The sequence below is a fragment of the Phoca vitulina genome, unplaced genomic scaffold, assembly GCF_004348235.1.
Source record: "Phoca vitulina isolate PV1807 unplaced genomic scaffold, GSC_HSeal_1.0 scaffold13, whole genome shotgun sequence".
Classification (NCBI taxonomy): Eukaryota; Metazoa; Chordata; class Mammalia; order Carnivora; family Phocidae; genus Phoca; species Phoca vitulina.
Genome location: NW_022589716.1, coordinates 7,759,116 through 7,781,957, shown reverse-complemented (window position 1 = coordinate 7,781,957; position 22,842 = coordinate 7,759,116). Strand labels below are relative to the sequence as shown.

The following is a 22,842-nucleotide window of genomic DNA, read 5'->3' as shown; positions in this document are numbered from 1 at the left end:
ACTGCTCATTCTCTCTCTCTCAAATAAATAAATAAATAATCTTAAAAAAAAAATTCATGGGGTGATGGGCATTGGGGAAGGTATGTGTTGTAATGAGCACTGGGTATTATATAAGACTGATGAATCACAGACCTGTACCCCTGAAACAAATAATACATTATATGTTAATTAATTGAATTTAAATTTAAAGGAAAGAATTTAAAAAAAAAGAAAATTCAACAATAACTGAAGACTTCAATACCAATACTTATTAATAATGGATAGAACAACTTGGCAAAAGATCAACAAGAAAATAGAAGACCTGAACAACACTATAAACCAACTAGATGTAACAGGCATCTGTAGAACATTTCACCCAACAACAGCAGAGTGCACATTCCTCTCAAGCGCACAAGGAACATTCTAGAGCAAGGCCATAAAACAAGTCTCAATAAATTTAAAAGAACTGAAATCAAACAATACGTTCTCTGAACATAACATAATTAAATTAGAAATCAATAACAGAAAAAAACTTAGGGAATTCACAAGTAAATGTAAATTAAATAACACATTCCTAAATATAGGTGGACCTCGTTTTATTGCACTTCGCAGATATTGTGCTTTTTTTTTTTTTTTTTAAATTGAAGGTTTGTGGCAACCCTGCGTTGACCAAGTATATCAGCATCATTTTTCCAACAGCATTTGCTCACATTGTCCCTCTGCATCACATTTTGGTAAGTCCTGAGATATTTCAAATTTTTCATTATTATATTTGTTATGGTGATCTGTGATCAGGGATCTTTGATGTTACTATTGTACTTGTCTTGAGACGCCACAATCCATGCCCATATAGGATGGTGAATTTAGTTGATAAGTATGTGTGTTCTGACTGCTCCACTGACCAACCGTTCCCCTATCTCTCTCCCTCTCCTATTGATAAGGATGCCAAGAAAATAAAATAGAGAAAAAAATAGTCTTTTCAATAAATGGTGCTGGGACAACTGAATATCCACATGCGAAAGAATGATGTTGGACTCCTAGCTCACACCATACTTAAAAATTAACTCAAGGGGTGCCTGGGTAGCTTAGTCGGTTAAGCATCTGCCTTCGGCTCAGGTCCTGATCCTGGGTCCTGGGATTGAGCCCCACATCCAGGTCCCTGCTCAACGGGGAGTCTGCTTGTCCCTCTCTCTCTGCTCCTCACCCCACTCATGCTCACTCTCTCTCACTCAAATAAATAAACTCAAATGGATCACTGACTTAAATGTAAGTGCTAAGGGACACATGGGTGGCTCAGTTGGTTGAGCGGCCAACTCTTGATTTCGGCTCAGGTCACGATTTCAGGGTCCTGGGATTGAGCCCCACGTCAGGCCCCACGTCAGGCTCAGCAGGGAGTCTGCTTGAGATTCTCTCTCTCCCTCTTCCTCTGCCCCTCTGCCCATCCCCCCACTCACACACACACACTCTCCCTAAAATAAATTAGAAAATCTTTTTAAAAAATGTAAGTGCTAAAACTACAAAACACTTAGAAAAAAACACAAGTAAATCTTCATGACCTTGGGTTGGGCGATTTCTTAGATATGAAACCAAAAGCACAAACAACAACAACAAAAAAGGTAAACAGGACTATATCAAAATTTAAAACTTCTGGACTGCAAATGTATCATTAACAGAGAAAAAAGATAAACCACAGAATAGGAGAAAACATTTGCAAATCAAATAGCTGGTAAGAGTCTACTATCTAGAATATAGAAAGAACTTTTACAACTCAATAAAAAGGCAACCCGGGGCACATGGGTGGCTCAGTCGTTAAGCGTCTGCATTCAGCTCAGGTCACGGTCCCAGGGTCCTGGGATCGAGTGCCGAGCCCCGCATCGGGATCCCTGCTCAGCGGGAGTCTGCTTCTCCCTCTCCCACTCCCTCTGCTTGTGTTCCCTCTCTCGCTGTGTCTCTCTCTGTTAAATAAATAAATAAAATCTTTAAAAAAAAAAAAAGGCAATCCAATTTAAAAACTAGGCAAAGGATTTGATTTTTTTCTCTAAAAAAGATACAGAAATAGACCATAACCACATGAAGATATGTTCAAATCATTCGTCATTAGGGAAATGCAAATCAAAACTGCAATGGATACTACTTCATACCCAAATAGGATGGCTAAAAGAAAAAGGAAAGATAATGACAAATGTTGGCAAGGATGTGGGAAAAAATGGAGCCATCATTCATTGCTGGTTGGAATGTAAAATGGTGCAGTCATTTTGGAAAACAGCCCAGCAGTTCTTCAGATGCGAAATGTAGAGTTACCATATGACCCAGCAATTTTACTCCTAGGAATATATCCAAAAGAAATTAAAACATGTCTACAGAAAAACTTGTACTCAAATGTTCATAGCAGAATTATTCATAAGAGCCAAAGCCAAAAAGTAGAAATAACCCAAATGTCCATGAACGAAGGAATAAAATGTTGTATGTCCATACAATAGAATATTATTGGACAATAAAAAGGAATGAAGCACTGATACATGCTACATCATGATTGAGCCTCACAAACATGCTAAATGAAAGAAACCAGACACACACAAAAATATTAAATGATTCTGTTGCATGAAATGTTCACAAGAGGCAAATCTATAGAGACAGATAGGAGGTTAATGGTTGCCTAAGCCTGGGATTGGGGAAGAATGAGAAGTGACTGCTAGTAGGTACAAGGTTTCTTTTTGGTGTGATGAAAGTGTTATAAACTGGATTGCAGCTTTTGTAGACTGCACAACTCTGTACTAAAAACCAGGGAATGATACAGTTTAAATGGGTGAATTTTATGATATGTGAATTATATCTCAAAAAAATTTTTTAAAATACTATCTGAACCTGTCCTCTCAAATATGCAATATCCATTTCTGAACTGTGAGCTTGTACTTCTGTGCTAATGTACTAAGCATTCACAAAATTAAAAAAAAAAGTGGTGTAAATATATTTTTAAAAAATTGGCTGATGAAATGATTTCAATGTCTTTCATTCCTGGGAGTCAAAACAGTAAGAGCATTACCCCCAGCAGATACTGTGTTCTCAGCTCTCACTCTATGTGCCAGGCTCCTCTTCACATAATCAACCTCCTACCAACTATGCAGGGCAGGTCCTCTTATCATTTCCACTCTTACAAATGAGAAAACTGAAGATGAAAGAAGCAAAGCAGCTAAAGGGCACTAGAAGGATGGGCAGTGAGTCTAGGAACTGACCAGGGGATTTATGACCCCCAAGACCTGCTCTCACACCCTCAACCCTATAAAACTAGGGCCTCCTCAGAAACACACCAAGCCCAGTCCCCAGGAAACATGCCTCCTAGTTGATTGATATTTCTTAGGAGACTAAAATGTTCCTAGTAGGGTAGACCTTGAGTAAAAACCCAAGGAAAAATTCTTGTGATGTGATTAGTTGGAAATTCATAATCATGTTCCTAGGGCAAATTTAGAGGCAAAAGCCTTCCACAGGTAATAGGAAAACCTACAAAACAAAGACGACATTTGGAGGGAACCTGGGTGGCTCAGTCGGTTAAGCATCCAACTCTTGATCTCAGCTCGGGTCTTGATCTCAGGGTCATGAGTCTGAGCCCCACATTGGGCTCCACACTGGGCATGGAGCCTACTTAATAAATAATTTAAAAAGAAGAAGAAGAAATTTGGAAGCAGGACATGATCCATAGTCAACAGTGAGGACTGCCTACAACAGTACTTGGCATGTAGTAGGTGCTCAATAAATATCTATTGAATGAATGAATGAATGACTCCAAGCATTATCCTGCCCTGGAGTGGGTGGAGGTCTGATCCAAGGTGGAGCTGGGCTGCACTAGATAAAAATCTTCAAATTCCAAACACCAAAACCCTTAGTAAGGAAGAGGCCAATAAAGAAGAGGCCACCCTCCTTCAGATTTGGGGTTGAATCTCTGAAGGGGCATCTAGGCAGTGTATACTAATATAGAGCACCATCTGGGACCAAGAGGCAAGGTAAGATGCCAGCCACAGATGATTCCTCACACAGCAAATGGCCATGCTATACAAGCAGTCTTTTGCTCAGATGACTAGGAATCTAAGCAATGCAACCTGAAGAAGTTATAAATAAAGAAAAGTGAATTCATCCCACATACCGGGGAAGAAAAAGGAATTCTGCATGGACGCCTACATACAGGAGATGGCCCTGGCCAGAAAGACAGACCAGAGCCTTCAGAGGAAACTCTCTGAAGTTCAGAGGCAGAGCCTCAGGGGCAAAGCCATTTTCCTCCCCCTGCAGGGTGCTGCTCTAGTTCATGTTGCTCTCAAAGGTTGAGCAAGTAGGTGTCCAGCTACGACAAAGGGTCTGATAGCTTGCCTGGACATGTGCCTGGGACACAGGAGTGGACAATAGCCTCCAAAATGCACTATGGATTGCTCCAATTCAAGAAGTGACAAGGTGACAAAAAGTTATCTTGGGCCCCGAACTGCTGATTCTTTGAGAAGTGGGAGACTAGGGAGAAATGTCTCCCTATATTGTTCTGTAAAAAAAGCTGGCTGCAAAACAATGTATTCAGTGCGATCCCATTTCTTTAAAAAAAGTATGTGTCAGTCCTTTGGTGGCCAGTGGAGAGGGTGGGCGGATTCAAGATGGGGCGGATGGTGGAGGAGCCACGAGTGCAGCTGAAGAAAGCACGAGTCCTGCAGTGGGCGTGTGCTGTCACCAACAGGACAGGCCGGGTGGTCCTGGGGACCTCAGAGGCCCCAGCATCACGACACAAAAAGATGCCACAATGGGTGGCCCTCCCCAGATTGAGCAGCCACCCCGTGCACCAGGGCCTCGCAGAGAAACAGTGCCCAGCAGCTGGGTGGTGGCGGAGGAGGAGAAGAAGAAGAAGGAGAAGGGAAAGGGAAAGGGGAAGGGGAAGGAGGAGAAGGAGAAGAAGAAGAAGAAGAAGAGAAGGAAGGAAGGGAGGGAGGAAGGAAGGAAAAAAGGAAAAGAAAGAAAGCAAGAAAGGAAGAAAGAAAGAAAGAAAGAAAGAAAGAAAGAAAGAAAGAAAAAGAAAGAAAGAAAGAAGAGGAGGAAAAGGAGGAGAAGGAGGAAGATGAAGAAGGAGGAGCTCAATGTCTGACTGACTACCAAAGACCCTGGCCAATTTTGAGTTTCCATCCCTTCCTGTCGTGGCCAGCTCCCTCTGGTGGTGAAGACCCTGCAGAGCTCTGTGCCCCCGTTTTTCATTAACCCTCAACAGGGAAAAGGGGGCTAAGCCTAACTTTGTGTCCCCGTCCTAGGCAGTGCACCCTTCCCCAGAGCACTGATTTCTGGAGTGGTTGCTACTTTATTATTGTGACCTAATATTTTGACCGTAATGGCCTTTGGGCACTCAGGGTCCGCAAGTTTTGTTTGGTGATTAAATGTTTGTTAATACAGAAAATGAAGGGGCGCCTGGGTGGCTCAGTCGTTAAACGTCTGCCTTCGGCTCAGGTCATTATCCCGGGGTCCTGGGATTGAGCCCCACATCAGGCTCTCTGCTCAGCGGGAAGACTGCTTCTCCCTCTCCCACTCTCCCTGCTTGTGTTCCCTCTCTCTCTCTCTGTAAAATAAATAAAATCTTTAAAAAAATATATAGAAAATGAAGCTGAGCTACTATGAACAAAAACTATATAAGTACACAATAGATTCATGGATGTGCCTACAGAAAGATCTTAGAAATAGGCAGAGAGGTAATAATGCGAGGAAAGGTAGGGGAAAATAGAAGTTTCATTCGGTGACTGGATTGTGTGAATACTCACATCAACAATATGCTTATGTCTTACTTGTATAATTTTTTAAAAATTCCATCGGCACCTGGCTGGCTCAGTCGGAAGAGTGTGCAACTCTGATCTTGGGTGGAGAGGTGACTTAAATAAATAAATAAAAACTTTTTTAAAAAATCCAGAAGAGTCTCATTAATATAGTTAAAACTCAAAAGTACCCTAACATACCAGAAGTCAGGGAGTAATGTGAAAAAAGGATGCCAGGAAAAGAGCATGGGAACAAAGACAAAGAACAAGCCTCAATGGCACTAGAGCCCTGCTTGGGCAAGATCCCTGAGAAGTGTGTGGGGTAGCAGGATCCAAAGAGGGGTGAGAGCCACCTCCAAGCAAGACTCCTTCCCAAAGTCACTGCTAAGTGTCCATCACCCTTCATGGGGCCCCTGCTATGCCCTCCCTGCTGGGTATTCAGTAGCCCACGGCCCCTCTGTGATCCAGTCTGGGATGAGAGATCCTGACTGGGATGCCCCAGTCATGCTAAGCAACCACACAGTTGGCCCTGGGATCAGTGAGATCATGGTCAGCTGAGGGAGGCCACCACATGCAGGCTTTCTTGCTCCCCGCTCCCCCAGTCACCTCCAGTATCTCCCCCCACCCCATGACCCATGATTCCCCTCCCTTGGTGAATGTAGCCAGACCAGTGGGGTCTCTGACCACCCATACCATGATCGGGTGCTCCCGTTGTCCTCGTGGCCCTAGGGGCCCCAGGCCTGGGTCTGGGAAGAGGCTCCATTTCCCAAACAAAGGACTTTTAAAGATCTTTTATGGACACTAAACAAAATCATCAACATTCCTGTCTTCACAAAAAGACTTTATGTCAGATTAACTCCATCGTGGTATGGGCTCAAGTTTTTCCAAGCAAAGAGGTCCTACAAACCCAACATTAGGTACTATTCCAGCCAAAGGGGAGAGGAAGGGGGGCAGATGGTGGCACTGTGTGTAGGAGGTGGCTGGGGGTGCCCATACGCAGGTGTCCACTGGAAGACTGAGACCCGAGCCGTAGAGGGGTTAGGGCGCTGTCAGCACGCCACACCCGTCATGTGAGAGGGAAAAGAAACACGACTCAGGGCTGAGTCCTGGGGCCCCCAGGCAGGCGGTGGGCCAGTGGTGCCACAGAGGAGGCCGAAGAATAAACAAGGGGGTGCCACAGAAACCGAGAAGGGAGCTTCCAGAAGAACAGTGTGACCAGAAGCCCACAGGGAAGTGTCGGCAGCTAAGACAGAAACACGTCCTCTGAATGGGGCCATTAGGTTGTCCCTGGAGCCCCAGAAAGAATCAGGGTCTGGGTGTGCGCGGGTGTGTGTGTGTGTGTGTGTGGACAAGCAGCTATTATCTGAGGCTCAGGCCAACCCACTACAAAACGGGAGGGGTAGGAGATGCCAGAGAAGTTTTGGTGCTCGGGCGCCTGGGTGGCTCAGTTGGTTAGGCGACTGCCTTCGGCTCAGGTCATGATCCTGGAGTCCCTGGATCGAGTCCCGCATCGGGCTCCCTGCTCGGCAGGGAGCCTGCTTCTCCCTCTGACCCTCCCCCCCTCTCATGTGCTCTCTCTCTCTCATTCTCTCTGTCTCAAATGAATAAATAAAATCTTTAAAAAAAAAAAAAAAAAAAAAGAAGTTTTGGTGCTCCTTTCTTTCAATTGTGTGGCTTTGCCTGAGCCCTTCTTGCTCACCCAGACTGTGGAATCCAACCAAACTGACAACTGCATTTCCTCTATGAACTCAGAGTCCGCACACACCCCGATACACAATGGGACTAATAAATGCTTGTTAAACGAACAAACACTGAATGAAAATAAACAGTGAACAAAAACGTGGGACAAAGAAACAACACTCTTAAACAATGAGTCTGCACATTTCGGGAGTAAAGCCTTCCCTGGGGATAGAGGAGGGTCTTTGGAGAAGTTAGTTTGTTGGGGGCAGGGGTTGGTGAGGCCGCTTGCACCCTATGTGTCTAAACCCACTCCCACGGCATGTCAACGAGTAATAATCAGCACGCTTTACCAGAATACTTACATGGTTGTGGGTCTTGTTCCTGAAGGCCGTACATTCCAGCACAGCCTACAGCCTGTTAACTTGTTCGAGAAGGTACCCCTTGCGTCCATGGCACCTCTCGCAAAAGGAGATATTGAACGATCTCTGTCTTCATTCCCAAGAATGAAGGCCTCTGACCTCTGACTCAGAGGCCTCTGGGGCTTGGCACAGAGTAAGCACACTACAAGGGGTGGGTTGTTCTAAGGAGACTCACTGCAGCAAAGGCCTTGTCCCCAGACCCCATCCAACGGGGCCTGGACTCTTCTCTTCTGACTCTGGAGCCTTAATTCCCAAGGTCACCCTAAGACTGTCCCCTGCTCCCCACCCCCAGCCCACTCTATCCAGGGACAGGGAGAGTGCCAAGCAGACCAGTCCTCACACCGGATGTCCAATCTTTTGACTGGACACATGAAAATTTCCTCATCCCAAAGTGGCCGGGGAAATCCACCAAGCAGAGGCCAGGGGTGGGAAGGCCCCACTCTTCGTCCTGTTCTTGGAAATGCCTTGCCATGGGGTTCTTGGAAAAAAACCTCTCTGGCCTCAGTCTTTCCATCCCTTACCAGTGATCCTGACCCTCTACTGGACAGAGCTACATAGAGGAAAAATCACTGTACAAGCAAAATCAACTTACTACTAAGTATCATCACTATTTTTTCAAAAGCAATGCATGCCTTTATCTGAACGTCTTGTTTTTTCCTGAGCTACCATCAGGGACTAGGGAAAATGAAGCTAAAGGAGCCTGACTAAGGCCCATGTTCCCTGAAAACCTTGCCAGCAGGTTCAGCCTTGCTTATTTCTAGGGTCACTGCCCCTCCCCTTCATAGGCTTGGGCGTCCCAGAATAAGTGCTCATGAGGGAGTACAGGGAACACAAGATGCTTTCCCAAAAGGCAAAGCTTCTAGTTTCTTCTTTCCTTATGCCTCTGGAAACAGGTTCTCGGCACCACCAGGCAGACCCAGAGCAGTAAGCCAGGGTCTGGATAACTGCAAGGGAGCAGTGTACCCCCCAGAGTCTTCACCAGGCTTTCTGCCTTGAGGATAGGGAGGACATTTTTGCTTCCACACTCCATACTCAGGGTTGTGGAGGTTTTTACCATTTAGAAAAGAAGACGGTTGCATGACACCTGTCCCTGGAGCCCTGGATGGGTTTCCCAGGGCTCCTCACTCCCGACTGAGTGCCTGGGTAGGGACAGAGCAGAAGCTGTGTGTCTGTACCTCCTCAGTCTCTGTGGTTTCACAGCTCAAGCCAGCCAAGGTATACACCGTGGTGGCCGGGAGGTGCCAAGAACCAGTGAGAGCACGGCCCTTGGGGGGGCTCCACACTATACTCTGATAAAGCTGGGGAGTTAGGGGAAGGGGGGGCAGCGTGGCAGATCTGGCCTGTCGGGAGCACCCAGAGCCAGCTGCCCTGTCCTGCCCGCTCCCATTGTGCCCTTTCATAGGCTCAGCCCAAATCACAGCTCCCCAAAAGCATCCCACCAGGAAACCCCTCTGCCTGTCAGTGCTAAGCTCTGTCATTTGCAAGATGCTTTCAGCACACAGGGAAAGCAGGGACGGATGCCTGGCTCCTGGGAAAGCCCTACTCCAGTCCACTGGCTTCTGAGCCAGCTCCACGGGCCACAGCCTGCCTCCAGGGCCCTGGGCCCAGAGAAATACACATCCCAGAGTCACAGTGGTATCTCTACCCCTGGTGTCCGTTGGCAGATCAGCACTCCAGAGTAGCGGCCCCAGACCTGGGGCTCCCTCCCTCCTGCCCTCCTCCCAATCCCCCAAATCTACCAAGGGAACCCTGTCCTCCACCACTGTCTGAACTTCCTGGAGTTTCATGAACACAAGCGAGGGTTAAGAGACAAAATGGCTCTCTTCCTATTGCAAGAAGGGGTTTTCTGTGGCCCTGGTGGCCTGGGCTGAAACCCTGACTTGCAGTGGATTCTGAGAGCCTGTGGGATGGGCCAGGCTTCTCAAGGGAAAGCTCCAGCTTAAGGCCCAAATTCTGTATCTGTTTTAGCAGCTGTATGTGAAGATGAGGAAGATGGACCACAGTGGGCCCTCCGAGCCCCCCTTCAGGCACCCCCCATTGAGTCAGAGATCCCAGAGGACAGGACCAAATGCCTAATCAAATTTAATTCAAATAGTTCTGTAGTGGGAAATAGGGCTGGTAATCTACCTGTTCACCTCCAGATTCTCAGCCCTGGACGGGAACCAGGCAACCAGTTGGTATTTAATTCCAGGCCTCATTTGCAGCATTTTATTTGATAAAAGTTTGTCAAATTCACTGTACTTGACTCGCCCTCTTGGAACCCCAGTATTGCCTCAATTTCTTCCTCTTCCTTATCTCTTTCTCAGGGTATTTGTAAGAACCAGGTGGCATTAATATTAATGCATGTGCAGGTGAGGTGCTACTTTATTTTTCCAGCCCAGACTTGAACGCCTAGCTGCCTACCTAATGTCTCACTTGGGTGTCTCTAAAACACAACTTGTCCAGGAACAAACTCCTGATCTTAGGCCCCATGCCGGTTGCCCCCAGCGTGTACCACATGCTCAGGCCAGAACTCAGGGGTCCTCCTCACTCCTCTCTTTCCCTAACTCTTCAAAGCCAGCCGTTCAGCACGCCTCTGGCTCTACATTCAGTATATATTCAGAAGTTGAGCTCTTTTTAGCACTTTCCCCCCGTCTCTACTCCCTCGTCCTGGTCATGACCATCTTCTCGTACCTGAACACTGTCCAAGCCCCTCACTAGCGCCCTGCCTCTGCCCTTGCCCCTCAAGCTTGGCAAACATAGCACAATGTGCATTTACTGCCTTGTTTCAGCGTCCCATAGGAAACTAACCCAGAGCTACCCTGGTAAAAATACAAAACATCCCATAGATACACCGGGAAAACAGTCCCATAGATACACTAGCCCATAGGTACACGAGTAAAAATACAAAATGACACATACACCAGGCTCCTCAATGTGGGGTTCTTTCTAAGAAGAAAAGCCTGGCCATAGGCCAATGTCCATGGATAAACTATGGCAAACCTGCGTGATAGAGCACTGCACAGATGCAAAAAAAAGAATCAGGAGGATTTCTCCATTCTGCTACAGGGTGATCTTCAAGATATATTATGGGGAAAAAAGGCAAAGTTCAGCACAGTGTTCAGAATTTGCTACTTTTTATATATATAAAAAAAGAGAGAGGTAAATAAATGTATATTGTCCTTATATTTTCAAGAAGAAACAATGGGAAAAAAAACCTGTTAAAGGTGAATTCTTATCAGGGAAGAAAGAAAACAATATGGAAGGGAACAAGATAGAACTGGACTTCTCTCAATTCATCTTGTTTTATTTGGAACACATGAAAGTTTTACATAATTTTAAGAAAATTGAATCAAAAACATAAAAGTATGTTGTTCTCAATGGATTTCTGCCCTTTGCCGTGTGACTTTGCAATTCCTCCCACTAAGGGTGGAGAGTCTATTTTTCCAGATGTGGCAGATTCTATTTTCCAAAAATGGCCTCAACAAGATTTCCACAGGGTCTTATAGAATCTGGACATTCCCAACCAAGAGATGGAGTCCTTGTCTCCTCCACTCAAAACTGAGTAGGATTTAGAACTGCCTCAATGAATAGGAAGTGGCAAAAAGTAACCAACAGTCATAAAAGGCAGTACGGCCTCCAGCTGGCTTCCTCTCTTTCTCTTAGGATACCCTTGAAACCCAAAAACCATGTTGAGAGGAAGCTCAAACTAGCCCATGTGGAAAAGCACTGAGGCTCCCAGCTATTAGCATGAATCAACTGTAAGACAGGTAAGTGATGAAGACATGTCAGGTGATTGCAGTCCCCAGGCTTCGAGTCTTCCAGCTGAAGCTCCAGACACCATGGAGCAGAAATAAGCCATCCCATGTGCCCTGCCTGAATTCCTGACCTACAGAATCTGTGAGCAAAAGAGTGGTTGTTTGATGTCACTAAGTTTTAGGGTAATTTCTTATACACTCAGAGTAACTGCAGCACCATCCCTTAACTTTGGGCTTACATATGAATTGCTTTGACTAAAGTAATGTTAGCAGATGTGGACAGAAGTGTGTGCGTGCATGCGTGTGTGTGTGTGTGTGTGGTGTGTATGCATGGTTAGGCATGCCCCCTGTGTATCTATCATCACCATCAGAAAAACATGCCCTGGCTAGCCTCCTGTCCAAGGAGGATGAGAGAGCCATGTAGAGCAGACCTGTACTCAACTGGAGCCCGGAGCCTGGCCTAGATCAGAGAATTCTAGCCAGCATGCCGATGCCTGAGTGGGAATAAAAAATTGCTCTTTGAAGCCACTGAGTCTGGGTTGATTTATTATGCAGTATGATCGTGGCAACAGATAAGTGATCAAAAAGCAATCCTTACAAACTGAACACAAACTAGAAAGAAAGAGCTTAATTGTATATCTTCTTAACGGCAGAACCTCACTGGGAAGAATAATTTCTTTTTTTTAAAAAACATTTTTTGAAGATTTTATTTATTTGGGGGGTCGAGCACAAGCGGGGGTGGGGGCAGAGGGAGAGGGAGAAGCAGGCATCCTGCTGAGCAGTGGGGCTCGATCCCAGGACCCTGGGATCATGACCTGAGCCGAAGGCAGACGCTTAACGACTGAGCCACCAAGGCACCCCGAGAAGAATCATTTCTAATAATTCTAAAACACAGAACTTGTATCCACCAACAGATCAATGGATAAAGAAAATGTGATATATATCTACATAGATAGATAGATAGATAGATAGATAGATAGATAGATAGATAGATATCTTCAATGGAACACTACTCAGCCATCATAAAGAATGAAATCTTGGGCGCCTGGGTGGCTCAGTTGGTTAAGCGACTGCCTTCGGCTCAGGTCATGATCCTGGAGTCCCGGGATCGAGTCCCGCATCGGGCTCCCTGCTCGGCAGGGAGTCTGCTTCTCCCTCTGACCCTCCTCCCTCTCATGCTCTCTGTCTCTCATTCTCTCTCTTGCAAATAAATAAAATCTTAAAAAAAAAAAAAAAAAAGAATGAAATCTTGCCATTTGCAATGACGTGGATGGAACTAGAGAGTATTATGCTAAGCAAAATAAGTCAGTCAGAGAAAGACAATTATCATATGATCTCACTCATATGTGGAATTTAAGAAACAAAACAGAGGATCAAAGGGAAAAGGGGAAAAAATAAAACAAGATGAAATCAGAGAGGGAGACAAACCAGAAGAGACTCTAAATCACAGGAAACAAACTGAGGGTTGCTGGAGGGGAGGGGGTAACTGGGTGATGGACATTAAGGAGGGCACATGATGTAATGAGCACTGAGTATTATGTAAGACTGATGAATCCCTGAACTCTACCTCTGAAACTAATAAGACATTATATATTAATTAATTGAATTTAAATTAAAAAAAAGAAGAGAAAATAATAAAACACAGAGCTTGGACTAGACATCCCTGGAAAGAGATAAACTAAGGACAAGAGAAGCCACAAGGAGATCTTAAAATACATTCATTAGTATTATTGTTAGTAAAAATATCTATATTATTATTTTGAAACAAATATACATGTATACATTACATATGTGTGTGTGTGTGTATAATTCTACATATATGCAATGTTTGTTTGGATCCTGATTTGAACAAGACAACCCTAAAAAATCATTTTTGAGATAATCAAGTCAATTGAACATGGACTGGGTATTAAGTTATATTAAGAAATTATAGTTAACTTTGTTGGCTGTGATAATGTCATTGGATTAAAATAAAAACAGCTTTTAACTACTAGAGGTATATCCTAAAGTATGAGTGAAATGATACATTTGAATTTTGATTAAAAATACTCCAGTCAAAAAAAAAAAAAAAAAAAGTTGGAGGAATATGGATGAAACAAGATGGCAGAACACTGATCATTGTTGAAGCTGGGTGATGGGTTCACAGGAGGGGGTTCATCATTCCATCTTCTCTCCTTTTATGTGTGTTTGAAATTTTCATCTGCAGAGCATTCGCTGCTCCTGAGGACATCCTCCCTACAGAGCCTAAGGCCAGTGTATCCCAAAAAGAGGCCAGAATGCCAGGGCTGACCAGGGAAGAACAGGCCTGTGAAAGAGTTTCCTCTGCAGTGCTCAGAGGCTTCCATAGGTGCAAGGGGTGGTTGCCTCTCCAATGCAACCCGGCTCTACCACCATCTTCAGCTGACACCACCTCTAACCAGAGCTGACAAGGCTTTGGCCTCGAGGGCTCAACACTGATCACTCAAAGTGAGATACAAGGATTTGGAAAGTGGGCCCCCAGAGCCATAAGAAGGGGAGAAGTTCTTCCAGCATGATTCTGAAAACAAGTACACTGTCTTAGTTATTATCCCTATTTCAGGAGACAGTCAGGATCCAAAGGGTCTCATTAGGTTGGAAGGGATCTCCAAGTACAATGAAAGAAGACATGGCAGGGACCCATGCAGGCCCCCACACATTCACACTCAGGTTATACAAGCCCAGGATGGAGGGAACCCAGCCTGAGACTGGACAAGTGTGGGATGCAGTGCCAGAGGGCACTAAGGGAGGTGCAGAATGGTCTTCTCAGGCTGAGGAGTGAAGGCCGCTCATCCTCCAGGTTGTGTCACTCATAGTCCATGTGACATACTGAGCCCTGGGTCCTGTTCTCTGAACCTCCCTGTCCTAAGGATATTGACAGCCTTGGGCCGAACAGCCCAGGTCGCCAAGGGTCCCAGAATCACATCCCAGCCACAGGACCGGGAGAAGTCAAGTCTAGAGAAGAACCCCGCAGCTGAGGAGATGAGAGCATAGGGAGCTCCTACTAAACCTGTGAGCCAGAGGGCAGAGCCAGGCCAAGAGACAGGAGGTGTAAGGAAGCCCATTTCAGGCAAACAGAAAGAAAGAACTTTCCAATGGTGGAGTCATCTGCCTGGGAGGGACCAAAGGCCACTGACCATTGGGTATTCACCCCAAGGCAGAACTCCTCCTTCAGAGAATATGGAAGCAGATATTTTGGCATCTGTTAGGAGTTGGATTAGATGTTCAAAATAAAAGAAGGACAGAGCAAACAGATCACCCACTGAAGCTAAACCATGCTCCCGAAGGAAGAGGCCTCACAGGCCAGACCTTGACATTGGTGGAGACCTGGCCGGAGCCCACAGAGCCCACAGAGCTGCAGGAGAAACTGCAGAGAGCCCCACATCCGTCTCCTCACTCTACAAGTGAAGGATTCTGCACAAGTGCCCGCCTGGAGGAGGCAGAGCAGGTGCCAGAGCACATGGGGGACATGGGCACCACAACACTCAGGAGATAGGCGAGCATGCACGCCTGGAAACAGGGAGGCGGCAGCAGGCTCCGCAGCACAGTAGGAGCCCGGCCAGCCGGCCAGCCAACCCAGTAGTAGGAGGCCAGCAGCTTTTCAAGAGCCCCCGCCTGCCAGGAGCAACCGAGAGGCAAGGTGCCAGCCAGTCCCTCTTCTGGCGCCAGGCTTGATTGTGAGGTCATCTTGTCCACTCTAGAAGATCTCTGGAGCTTGGAGGAAGAGCATTCCTCTTCATTTAAAGCTCTTCTAATGAATCTAAAGTCTGCATGACGTGTCTATTTTCTCTCCTCGGTGGGGCTGAGGGATAGCGGGAAGCATCACCCTTCCTTCTTACTCATCTGACAACAATACGCTGTCAGAGATGGAGGGGACCTTTGACAGATGGAAAATAGTGAAGACCTACTACATCCAGCCAGCTTGGGGCAATGTCAGCATTGACTAAAGCCTGCGTTTCTGACCCCCACCCGGGAGGCTTCCAGTATTCTTCACTTCCCCACCGCACCCTATGCTGTCCTTTGCTCAAATGTCCTACTTCCTGATCCTTTTCTCGTCCTCAAAGCCCTCCCCATCCGATTGCTAAATTTTCCATCTTCTCGGAGCAGGAGGCGAGGAAGTGACGCGGTTCTCCAGCTGTGCCCAGTGTATGGCATGTCAGTTCGCTAAAGTCAGCTAGCTGGCTGTTCTTCTAAATCTCCCATATTAGGCCTTTGGAGTTCCCAACAGAATAAGTTAATGTTGTGAATGTGTTTTGTAAGCTGCAAAACACCATACAAATATATATTCTACTATTTCAGAATACGAAATAATACAACCCCTTTTCATCATGCTCCCATTTATCTTAACTCTGTGAGACAAAGAAAAAGCAGGAGCAAACTCTAATTTCAGGAAGTTGAGGGTAAAAATCTAAACAAGTGCCTCTTTCTCTCCTACCAGACTGGGAGCTCCTGAGGGCACAGCCCAGTTCATGCTCCTTCCTTTGCTCCTCTTATCTCACCCAGGGATAGGCATCTAGTAGGTGTTCAGTAAAGGGTTTCCTGAATACATGGATAAAATTTCACTCTAAAATCCTCCTATTGCTAAGTAGAGCTTAATAGTAGAAATCCCTCACAACCGGCCCCATATTATCTCCCTGCATGCACAAATCTATGGAATGTATATGTGTGACCCTCAGGAAATTTCCTTACTCCCTTTACCTCCAAAACACCCAAATGCCTTACTGATTCTTCCAGCATCCTGGGAAGGGATAGCTCCCTCCCCAAGCCAATGGCACTAGAGAGCAACTCTGGGTCCAGGGGTAGTCCCAGACTGGGTGATCCTTCCATGAGCTGCTGCTAAGGCTTTTTGATCACCTCAGTGGTTGGGGGCCAAGTCCCAGAAGCTAACCCTTCTACTTCTGCTCAGGGAAAAGTCTTCACCTTGGGCCCCAACAGCAGCCCCACCCACTTCAGGGGCAGCCAGGCCAACCAAAACGTTCTGGATTTATCCCAGGGTGAGCTAGAGTTCCCTAGAAGCTCCCAATACACCTCCATGTGACACTCTTGTTAGAGAGAAGTGGAGGTACCAGGTAAGGGGTCTCCTCTAGAGCAAGGCTCTCTTAAGAAGCCTAGATACCCATAAGAGCAAAGAACAGATGGCGAGATCAGAGCAGTGCTGTGCAGCCTGGGGCTAAAGGTACAGCACAGATGAATCAGGGAGCATGCTTATTGGCTCCATCACACAGGCACAGCGACCAGAACCGAATGTATGACACACGAGCTGCGGGAATGCCATGGGGCAACAGACACCCACCAGAGGCCCCATCTGCAGGAAGGGAGCCACAGGGACTGGGACACCAGAATTCCATCTCCCCCAGCACAGGTCCCAGAGGCCATGGTGCCAACTCATTCCCTGGCTATGACTAGCTTCCACCACCATGCTGGTGAATGGAGGAGGAGAGGGCCCTTGAGGCAGGAAAGGAGCCTGAGCGAGTCTTACCAATGCAGTATCAATGCCAGCAGGACATGCCCTTGCCACCAACTGAGAGGCCCAGGCAGGAGTCCCCATGTGGCTAGATTGTCCACCAAGTCCCAGCCCACCAGGAAGGCCTCAAGTCCTAAAGCGACACTTGGCCCTTACTGTAGGCAGGCAGGTCTCAGCCACCATGTCACCATTGTAAACAGTGAGTCCCCAGGCAGGAAGGATGAATAAGACCCAGACAGACAGGGCCTACAAGAGCAGCATGGCCAGGCAGGGGAAGTGAGGAACAAGTATGTGTAAAAACATGGAGCAGAGCGTCCACGGTGAAGCAGACCTCCAGTGAGAGTAGTCAGAACTGTTGTGACGCCTTTGCCAACCTACCTCCCCAGTCAGCCCCAACTTCTTGCCCATGGGCCACAGTCTCCAGGAAACAGATTTCCCCTCAAAGAGCCCACACATAGTGGGCCTAAACCTGTGAGCCAGAGGTTCACACAGTAGGGTCTGTCTCTCCCCACTCCTATCACTGACACGAAGAAAGGGCAGGACCTCTGAGAAGAGAGAGGATTTATTGAAGCCCCGAACCCTATCTCCTAGCAGCCCACTACTCACATATACAGGGAGTGTTCCCCAAAGCTGGGTGAAAAGGCATGACCCAAGGGCTCTGAAAGCTTTGCCCTCTTAAACCCAGAACCAAACCTACTCAGAGGAAGAACTTTAGAAAAAAAAGAACAGAAAAGTGCCCCATTGCATCATTCTTTGGCTCCCAAACTAGTCCAAAGTCTGGCTCTACTTTCAGTGAACTCCTAGCCCCTTCACGGCCGAAGGCCTCGACAAACTCTTTTTTAAAAAGCTAGAATTTCTTGACCATCAAGAACGAAATTAGAATCTGAATGGCTTCTAGATACAAGTTCCAGCTTAAAGGAAAAAATACGGAACAGAGGAACATCTTAAATGACACCACAGAGATACAATCAGCATAATCCAGAATGCGAGAAACACAGGACAAATGACTAAGTCCTCCAATCATATCTTGCAAGGTGGAAAAAAAGGAGATGGAATCTATAGATTGAAAGAAACTCAAGAAATGCATCCAACAAATGCAATGTGTAGACCCTGTTTAGATCACAATTCAAACAAATCGACCGTAAAAATAAATTCGTCAGATAATCAGAAAACCTGAACCCTGACTGGTATTTGCTGAAATGAAGAAGGGATGGTTATCAGGGTGTCCACCTGCTCAGTCAGTAGAGCATTCAACTTCTGATCTCAGGGTCATGAGTTCAAGCCCCATGTTGGGCGCAGAGATTACTTTAAAAAAAAATTAAAATTAAAAATAAAAGGAAGAAGGAATTGTTTTCCTGTTTGGGTGTGATCGTGGTACGGTGGTAACGTTCATACAAAGCCCGTATGTCTTAGAAATACACACTGAAATACGGATGATGCAATGTGGGGATGTCTGGAAGTGGCCTTCATGGGGGATGGCAGGTGAGGAAGACAGACAAACTTGATCAGCCATGAGTTGGTGATAACTGACTGAACAATGAGAACATGGAAGTTCATTAGCTTATTCTCTCAACTTCTATGTAGATTTGAAATTCTCCATAATAAAGAGTTAAAAAAAAAAGAAGAAGAAGAAAAAGAAGATGGACTTTCTTCCCCAACATCTCTATAAGTTTTTTTTTTTTTTTAGCAGCAATTTATGAGTCTTACCGATGCTGGGAAAAGCTCTATTTTCAAAGCTGCTCCTTTCTCCCTGGCAAAAGATGAGAAATGGCTGCCCCTTTGGGTGAAATTTTGACATCATCACCATTCAGATGTTAGGTCACTTTAGTACAATCCCCACGTCATGCCCCCCATGAGAATCCAGCTCCTGGGGCCCAACAGGATCTCTGAATGATAAAGCGCTGTTATTTCTAAACCTGGCAATTATATCCTTTCATTTCATCCTTACACATGAATCCCAGATTTTTCTAGAGCCTAACTGGTAGCTGATACAGTATAACAAGTCTGGCTAATCCCAGACTGGATATACTATACCTGACAAACCCATTTATTGTTATTTTTGTTTTCTTATTGGGATAGAATTATGACAAACCCATTTTGAGAAAGGAACTCAGACGGTGGCTCACAGAGCAGCCTCACCCACCTTCCAGCACACGACCAGGCTCTGTGTGCCCGCTGCCGTTGGTTCAAGATGTCTCCACGGCAGATGAGCTGGAAGTGAGTGAGAGGTAACCTCGAGGTGATCAGGGATTCTGATGGGTAATGAGGGAAAGGTGCCTCGCCTGGTCTGCCCCAGCTCTCTTCTACACGCCTGCACTTGGCCCCATTCTCTGCTCGCCATCCCTGCCTATGTAGACCACATTCCTCATGCTATTTCTCCCTCCCCACATCTCAGAACCCCACCATTTTTCCCGCATGCCTTGGGTTTCTCCTTCTTTTAAAGCCTCTCCACTCTTCTCACTTGACAACCATTCTATAAGCACTGTCTATTTGGCACTTCTCAGACACTGAGCTGCTCAGACACCGAGCCTTCTCAGTCTGAGCTGCTCAGATACGGAGCTGCCCAGCCAAATTCCATGATTTGGCTCTTTGAGGGCTGTCTCACCAACAAGACTGTGAGGTGCTAGAGGACCGGGGAGCACTGTATACCCTTCCAGACCCTCCACAGAGCCCAGCACAGTGCTTGCTCTCGATACTGGTAAATACACCTTGGCTAATTGACTGAAGACCAATCTGCAAATGTCAGAACATGTCAAGTCCACACCAAGTCCACTATAGATTAGACAGGTTGTCACTGGTTTATGTGGCTCCTTTGTGCAATTTTTTAAAAAGGTGCTTTCTGGGTACTGATAAAGTTTCATCTTGAACTGGTGGCATGTCATGAGTATGTATATAGGTTAAATCCCATCAACTTGAGCACTTCACTGTACATCAGGCATAAAAATAAGTGAATGAATGAATGAATGAATGAAAGGTGCCCCTTCCTCTAGGAGGATGCAGCCCACACCAGGACCTACAGCTCGGACAGCAGAGCCTTCTCCGATCTGGCACTTCTTGAGAAAGGTAGAGCCTATATAACTGTACGTGCTACCCTGAGACCAGAAGCAGAGAGCCCTGCCTTGAGGGACTCCCCGGCGCCCAAAGTGCCATATCATCCAAATGGGCTAAGAGGCAGCACTATGGGTGTGGTGGTGCTGCCACTTATGGGATTCAAGTCAGGCTCTTCAGTCATAAATGGCAGAGCCACCCCCTCACAGAACCCAAGTGAGCTCAGTATGAGGATGAAGAGACTAACTCTGGGGTACCAAGGGGTAATATGGCAACAGGAAAGAGCCAGCAATCGACTCCCCCAGAACCTCAGTTCCACTCCCCTCTGGGGTTAGTAAAATGATCTCGCCCTTACCTGACCCTGCACCTGCCTCGATGAGGCTTCCAACTGCCTCCAAATTTGCAAGCCTGTTTGAAACTGTGCCGCTGCTCTTTCCTGAATGCCCAGAAGCACATGCCACGGGGCTTTTCCTCCATCAGTGGGCCAATCTGTTCAGTAGCCTCTCTGAACAGAACATGCTTAACTTAGCATCAGGTACCTGAGATGTTCTGGTGAGAAGCAGAAGCCATTCTATGCTGAAGGAGAGACATACCATGGAGGTGCTGCTCATGTGAGGTACTGTGACAAGCTGAATATCAGCTGAAGCAGTAAATCCCATCTCCTAAGGGACCCTAGTCCCGATTGGTGACAAGGAGCCAGATCACCCTGAGCTTGACAGCCGTAGGACCTTAGCACCACCAGCCCATGGGTGAGGCTTGCCCACAGCCAGGAGCAACTTATGTGACTACCAACTCCAACAGGAGCCCCATGGTTCCTCAACCTACAGTAGTTCATGGGTCTGCCCTATAGCAAAATGCATAGATGGGGTAGAAATGAAACCCCAAAAAGGAATATGAGTAGAAGACACCAGTCTCCTTCTTGCCCCTCTGAGCTGCCCAAATCTTTCCAAAATGTCACATGCTTGGCTCCGCAACATCAGGTAAACTATAAGCAGAGCAGCTTGTTTGGTTACCAGAAGAGAAATGTCAAATTCCCCATATAGAGAACTACCAATAACAGGGTGTTTTTCCATTCAGCTGTAGACGTTTTCCCTTGGAGAGCGAGCTCTAAAGCCTGGGTGAGGCTCCCTCAAGCTAAAACTCAAACAGCAGCTCAACACGCAGCAAGATGGACAGTATTTGCAGTGCTAAGAACCGTAGGCTAACCAATTGCATTACTCTAATAGCTAATGTAAAATGGGCAGATTCCCCCTTTCAAGACGGTGCTCACAGGCTGGCCTGTCTGCGTCAGGTTTCAGGCTATTAAGAGCCTTTCATTACTGTTGATTGTCTAAGAAATGACTTCTGAGGAAATAAACACATGAGAGGCACAGTTGGACAGCTGAAGAATCAAAAATCATGCTCCTTCACAGTTCATGTGCTCCCACACAGAAAAGCTAAGGCAACATGATCAGCAGACTCACATGGAACCAGAAGTGCCCCCTCCCCCCACCTCCCTGCCTGGGGTTTTGCTACTCCCTAGGCGCATTTGGTGTAAAGATAATGCCTTCCATTTTATCCTGTTGTCTCTTGGTAGCTTTCCTGAGTTTTCAGTCTACTAATCTATCATATATTGGCATTCCCTTCCATTGCATTCACAACCACTTGAGTGTTTTTGTAGGACCTCAGTTGGCATACATTTTAAACAAGCTGGTTTCACAGTATTTGATCAGATATGTTCTGTTAAAAGCATCCTACGTGGGTTTCAGTTTTTCCCTGGTTTGAGGTGGTAATCTAAATCATAAGGCAACAGGAACATATTTGGTGATAGATGCTTCAATAGCATTTTTGCCTCACCCCGGAGTGTTTCACTAAACCTTGGTGAAAGCACATGACCCTGTTCATATTTTGAGCCTAAATAAGTACTTTTTGGTGTCCAGTGGCATTTTCCCTTCCTCCAAAGATGATTATAGTCACTAAATTCCTGAGGAAAGCACATGACCAAGTTCATGGTTCAACTATTTCCATATCTCTCTGTTCCTCGCAGTGACACTTATCTTCCCTGACAGCCACTCCCATTGTGCTCTTTCCTTGGCCCAACACAATGGACACATGCAGACACCAGCAGACAGGGAGGACGTTTTCCATCCCACTGCTCCCCAGTGCGGAGGGACTAGGCTGAGGTTACATAAGCCCCTCCTGAGCCCAGCGTTGGGGGGTTAGCAAATTTGGGGTTCGTGACGGAGTCACGGTCTGCAGGCCCTGACTGACCCTGCGCTCACTCACCATCCTGCCTTACCTAGGCAAGGTGGCTTGAAAGAGAGGACCTCTCCCTGAGACCACCCGGCTCCCGCCAATCGGACCGGGTTCAAAGTGTGGCCGGACGTCTGACCTCGCTGTACAGACTACATCGAGGGGTCGCGGGCCCCGGCCCCGGCCTCAGGCTGCAGCTCCCCGCCCCCCCACCCACCCCAGGTGCCGCGACGCGCGCTTACCTGCCGGGACCGGGGCCGGGACCTGGGCCCGGTGGTCCCGCAGTCGCCCTCGCCGCGCCTGCAGCGGGGAGCTGTCCGCCAGCGGCAGGTGCTGAAGGCGGCTTCCCTGCGCCGGGGCCCGGGCCAGGGCCGGTGCCTCCGGGCGGCAGGGGCCCGTCGCCAGCGCCGCCCTCCAGGCTGGCCTCGTTGCCCATGGCTGGCGGGCGGGCGGGGTCGGGGTCGTGCTGGGCCCGGGCCGGCGGCTCCCGGGCTGCTGCTCAC

The 22,842-nt window shown here is 47.0% G+C and overlaps 1 protein-coding gene across 2 annotated transcripts in view; it reads right to left on the bottom strand.

Annotated features, from left to right (window-relative positions):
- The window catches only part of BSN (bassoon presynaptic cytomatrix protein), an 87,986-nt gene extending 65,144 nt beyond the window's left edge, over positions 1-22,842 (bottom strand). For both annotated transcript variants that reach the window (XR_004300370.1, XM_032411295.1), the window contains exon 1: positions 22,582-22,842. Coding sequence is in view for 1 of the 2 variants with exons in the window: in XM_032411295.1 (XP_032267186.1) it covers positions 22,582-22,775 (194 nt within the window). In the remaining variant the exon portion in view is untranslated. The remainder of the gene's footprint in view (positions 1-22,581) is intronic.